A 5987-nucleotide genomic window follows, 5' to 3' on the forward strand; every position below is an offset into this window, starting at 1 on the left:
GAAGAAAACTTCATTATCTATTCTAGGAACCTAGCAAGTGCTTAGGGTGGGGAAATTAGTGTGGAGTTGCCCGTGGCAGCGAACAGCTTTCACAGCCTTCAAGGGCCACTGAAGAGATGCTGCAAACCTGACTTGACATTGCCCAGCAAAGTATTTATGAGTGCTCACATTATGGAATATCAATGTAGAATACATCATGGAGTTCCCAGTTCATATACAGTATAAAGGAGGCAAGTTATATTGGCCTATTTGTAAAAGCAATAACTCACAAGCGAACTAAGAGCTCACATTCTGAAGCTATCTAGTAAAACTGAGGAATTGTGCAACCCTAGAATTGTATTGTTAGATGTACAGAATTGATTAGCTTGAAGAGAGATGAGTCTACTGTACAATTGGATCTCCGTGCTTTAGTATTGTGGTTTTCGCTCAGCCTGGGGAATGGACCGCCCTCAGAGTGGCTGGATCTGTTCAGCAATTCAAATATCCATCTACACAAACAAAACATGGTCACCAGCATTTGATCTCATACGATATGCATGCGGTGCAATCTGCAAAGAAATAATTGCCTGAGATTGAGCCATTTCAAACCTGTCCTCTGGTCCCTCTATTTCCAGGCTCCATCATTTCCCATGACATGAGCCCTTTAATGGGTTTTCTCATCTCCTTGTCTCGGGTAATATGATGTATATTCATCAGAGTATAAACAGCTACCTCTGGGATAGAAGACGGATGGAGAGGCTATCTCATACAAACATGGTTTTGTTTGGAGAAATCAAAAGTGCTTCCTTATTACTATTGTGCAGATGCATGGTATTTGGCTTTTCTCATATTAACATTCAAACGCCTGAACCTTTATCACTTGTTTTCCCTCATCACTGCTTACTGTTTGAGATGCTGTCAATACTGTATCACTTTATTTGTCAAGGTTGCTGGATGAGGCTGCTGTATAAAATCCTGTCAAATTGCATCGGTATAAAATCGTCAGAGCCGTAACTTTTCTGTAGTACAACATTTGTCTTTTGGACGTGCTACCATGTTGGTGGAGCTTTATTGGTCAAAGTCAAGTTGTGTGTACTGTACCAATTCATTTCCCCCACATCCCCTTATCACTCTCCTTTGTTAGTTTGTTGTTAGTTTAAGCAAACTCTTCTTGATTGTGAAATATATGAAAACCAACACTGAGATGACATTGTGAAATATTAGATTGTAACTCTCAGGGGATAAAAGGGGGGGAAATCATTTACCTAACCAATAGAGATGTTAATGGTGTATCCCACCGTAACATAGAGCTGTAACAGAAGTGATTTGAAATGTTTCAGCTACATTTGTCTTAGCCAACAGTGTCAGGTATCCCATATAAAGTTAGTCAGATTCTGTTCTTTGCCTTATATAGTCATCACAACACCAATGTGTCTTAAAGGGAAGGAAGTGGGTGAGATGTGTATCAGCAATATGTCCTGCCTCCGTTTATTAAGAAACATCTTCACAGTTATATTTCGTTCAACTGTGCTGCCAGATATGTTGAAGATGTCAGTTGAGCATCTTTTCCAAAGTGTAAGTATCTTTGTGCTTATTTACTTCACTAATTACATTTCTCTCAATTCACACATCTTAAAACCCCCCAAACTTCTGATCCCATTTGTCAAAAAGCTAGCTTTTCAACTTCTGGAAAAGTTTGTTGACATTGACGTCAAAGTCGTTTTTGGGCTCTAGAGCAGTTTGGGTTAGAACAAATATTGAGTAATATGAGGCAAACATTTCATGCTAAAATCTTCATCAAATACTTGATTCATTATATCTATGATGTTATTGCCTCTACACTATAGGTAACTGCAGAGATCCCCATGACACTGACAGGAAGAACGCTTTTTGGACTGTTTCTCTTCATACCAGGTCTTCTGTCTGTGAACGTGGTGAATTTCACCTGTGCAGAGTTGACTATCTGTGCATTACAGGGACAAACTGTGAAAGTAAGATGCCTCCATCCAACAAATACCAAAAGTGAATACCAACACCTCTACTGGTTTAAAAAAAAACATGTGGAAATGGAGGGACAAGACTGTACCTGAGGACCTCTCCACAGACCCAGAATATAAAGGTCGTTTGACGTTTGGTGGCAGATTTTTCCTTGAAATAAGAGATATTAGAAAGAGTGATGAGGGTGTCTATCGCTTTAGATTTAAGGCAGAGTCCTCTGGATGGATAAATAGTGCACCTGGAATCAAGTTGATTGTCACAAGTCTGCAGATAAAGAAGGATTCTGTGACAAATGGACAGGGGGTGAAACTGACCTGTACCACTAACTGCACTCTGAGTGATGACCCCACCTACATCTGGTACAAGAACGCTAAAATGGTTCTATACACCAACATCTTCAGCCTGTCCCTCAACTCAGTCAATAGTAGGTATACAGGCAGCTACTCCTGTGCTATAAAGGGCTATGAGGATCTCCGTGCTCCTGCAGTGTGTCTACAAAGAAACTGTTTGGATGTGAGTTACACCCCCAAGACAATCTGTGGCTTCCCTGGGTCATATGTAGACCTACCTTGCACTTACACATTCCCCAGAGGTCTCAATATCTCAGAGACACTTTGGGTGAATAGTACAGATCTCAGAATGGAGCCTGAAGATCTGACTCGTCACCCGGAGTATGTGGGTCGTGTGGAATATCGTGGCAACGGTAGTGACTGCACCCTGAGAATCACAGATTTGAGAAAGAGCGACTCGTCCAAGTACAGGTTCCTGTTAAAAACGCAAGGGACATACTTAAATTCGCCAGCGGTCTCCCTGTCTGTCACAGACTTATATGTGCATGTATATCCTGACGTCGTGGACCAGGGAGCCTCTGTGTCGATCTGGTGTCATACCCAGTGTGGTCTTCCGCAAGGCTTTGGGGGCTTCATCTTGTACAAAGACGGACAACGCATAACCAGCCCAAATGGTGAAAAAGGTTACATAACAATCCACACAGTCAGCAGTGAGGATGCAGGTAGCTACTCCTGTGCACTGATTGGTCAGGAGGAGTTACCCTCCCTGGAAGCTACACTCACCGTCACTAAAGGACCAGTGTCTGTGTTAATTTTTGTTCTGGTGGTGGTGGTTCTCCTGACTGTCGCAGCTCTTCTGGTCTTTACCTTTAGCACACTGAAAAGGAGAAACGTGGGAGGGCATGATATTTTAATGAACTTCCAAACTGTCAATAATGATGGCGCTCATCTAGATGTCAGTAGGAGGGAGAGCTCCCTAACTATGAAAACGTTGAACATATCTATGCGGACCCAGATGAGTTTGATGACACATACACAGCTCTTCGGCGGGAGCATTGGCACTCCGTGTATGACATCATCCAGAGGAGGGAGTCACCACAGAACCTGGACTAAAGGCTGTCTGTGAGGAGAGCACTGACAGAATTAAAAAGCAATTTTGGACTGACCAATGTAGACATTTTCAAATAAATGCAACTTAAATGTTTGATATCAAGACATTTCGAAAGATTTTGGACATCACAGCAATGTTGAGGGAATTCTATTTGAGTCAGAAAAAGATAATGTACATAATTTATCATACGAGAGACAAGATTCATAAATTCTACAGGACAACAGCAGAGTCATGTCTTAAGTGTAAAACTAGCAATGACTCACTAGTTAATGCCTTCTGGGAGTGCTATGAAGTCCAAACGTTATGGGCAGAATTAGAAAGCTGTCTGTCAAAAGTTTTCCAATGTAAGTTTACTTTTAATCAATCTATCTGCATATTTGAAGACATGGTGAATATTTCAAGACTTAGTAAGATACCCAATGGACTGGGCAATATTATTTTCTTCACTTACATTAGAGAAACTATTACTTAAATACTGAAAGTCAAATGAAACTCCATCATTAAGAGGAGGGAAGAATCAATGCCTTGTTATTTAAATATATAAAACAATCTGTCTACAGACAGAAACAACATAACATAATTTGAAGTCATATGGGGCAGACTCTTACAAGTATCGGGGGTGGATACGGGGGTAGATATGGTGGGAACATGTGGGTGTGAGCATGTGTGATGTCATGAATGTTTGTGGAAATGTATGGAAATGTTAAGTGTTTTATTGTTTATTGTAAAAAAAAAAAGAATAATATATAAATAAATAAATAAATAGATAGTACCAGTCAAAAGTTGTTTTATTTGACTATTTTCTACACTATAGAATAATAGTGAAGACATCAACGCCATGAAATAACAAAATAACGTGCATAGCTGTCATCAAGGCAAGGTGGCTACTTTGAAGAATCTCAAATATAAAATTGACTCCATATGTGTTATTTCATAGTTTTGATGTCTTATTATTCTACAATGTTGAAAATAGTACAAATAAAGAAAAACCCTTGAATGAGTAGGTGTGTCCAAATTTATGAATGGTACTGTATGTAAAGAGAGAGCACTGGCACTAAATGAAGGCCAGGACTCACAAGATGGATAGATATGCACAAGGTCATTGGATACATTCTTGAGAAAGGCTGATCTCTCTTTCCTTTTTAGGGAAACATGCATTGAATGGAAATAATAGCTGTAATGGCTATTTCTATGGTTATTATTACAAGCTAATGCATACAAGCTAGTTAGTGTGCCGTTATCTACAGCATGTAAGCCATGTATAGGCGTGTGTAGGCTACATTAAAGAAACCAAATATTATTATTTGATTTAGTCTTTTGTTTATGACTACTGCCAAGACAGGAAATGACCTTGCATAATAACCTGAGCGTTTAGCAAATAGGCCACTGATTACCTGCTGATAGACTTGAAATAATTACAATTTAATCATGCTAAACAAATATTCTGGCCATAGACTTAAACATTCAGAATACTCCATGCAATGTCTTCCGTAGTGTATGCACAGTGATGACACTGACCTGATGACACTGACCTCATTAGTCCTGTCACTGTGATCTACACACTGAGGAAGCATTGAAAAGAATGCCACGTAGACCCACTCCACTGTAGCCCTGACAGATTCTCTGCAGAGTGCACATCATCCTCAACCTTGTCCTTGCTCTCTCTAGAGTTTGACCGTGAGCGGGCACAAAATGTCACCAAGTTGAAGTGGCAGACAGGCACCCTCTCTCCGGGGCTTCAGGTCGCTTCTCCTCTCATTAGAGAACATAACACAATCTCACCCTTCTCCTCAAATCAAATAAGGAGTAGGTGATGATGTCCTCGGCAACCTGAATGCTCTTAACGAGTTTCAAAGGACACTATTTTTTCTTTCTCTCTGTTTCTATCCCTCTGTTTCTATCCCTCTGTTTCTATCCCCCTGTTTATATCTCTGTTTCTATCCCTCTGTTTCTATCTCTCTGTTTCTATCCCTCTGTTTCTATCCCTCTGTTTCTATCCCTCTGTTTCTATCCCTCTGTTTCTATCCCTCTGTTTCTATCTCTCTGTTTCTATCCCTCTGTTTCTATCCCTCTGTTTCTATCCCTCTGTTTCTATCCCCCTGTTTCTATCCCTCTGTTTCTATCCCTCTGTTTCTATCCCCCCTGTTTCTATCCCTCTGTTTCTATCCCTCTGTTTCTATCCCTCTGTTTCTATCCCCCTGTTTCTATCTCTGTTTCTATCTCTCTGTTTCTATCCCTCTGTTTCTATCCCTCTGTTTCTATCCCTCTGTTTCTATCCCTCTGTTTCTATCCCTCTGTTTCTATCCCTCTGTTTCTATCCCCCTGTTTCTATCCCTCTGTTTCTATCCCTCTGTTTCTATCCCTCTGTTTCTATCCCCCTGTTTCTATCCCTCTGTTTCTATCCCTCTGTTTCTATCCCTCTGTTTCTATCCCCCTGTTTCTATCTCTGTTTCCATCTCTGTTTCTATCCCTCTGTTTCCATCTCTCTGTTTCTATCCCTCTGTTTCTATCCCTCTGTTTCTATCCCTCTGTTTCTATCCCCCTGTTTCTATCCCTCTGTTTCTATCCCTCTGTTTCTATCCCTCTGTTTCTATCCCTCTGTTTCTATC

At 40.6% G+C, this 5987-nt stretch overlaps 1 protein-coding gene across 1 annotated transcript; it reads left to right on the forward strand.

Moving 5' to 3' along the window:
• The first annotated feature begins 1445 nt into the window (after positions 1-1445).
• LOC116354954 (sialoadhesin-like) lies at positions 1446-4675 on the forward strand. The gene is made up of 2 exons (XM_031797110.1): positions 1446-1554; positions 1827-4675. The coding sequence occupies exon 2, from the start codon at positions 2038-2040 to the stop codon at positions 3391-3393; it is 1356 nt and encodes a 451-aa protein (XP_031652970.1). The 5' UTR covers positions 1446-1554; positions 1827-2037; the 3' UTR covers positions 3394-4675.
• Positions 4676-5987: the final 1312 nt, after the last annotated feature.

This window comes from Oncorhynchus kisutch, linkage group LG19 (assembly GCF_002021735.2).
Source record: "Oncorhynchus kisutch isolate 150728-3 linkage group LG19, Okis_V2, whole genome shotgun sequence".
Classification (NCBI taxonomy): Eukaryota; Metazoa; Chordata; class Actinopteri; order Salmoniformes; family Salmonidae; genus Oncorhynchus; species Oncorhynchus kisutch.

Excerpts from the sequence above, each read along its gene's own strand:
- LOC116354954 (XM_031797110.1), top strand. The coding sequence starts at position 2,038 with ATGTGGAAATGGAGGGACAAGACTGTACCTGAGGACCTCTCCACAGAC.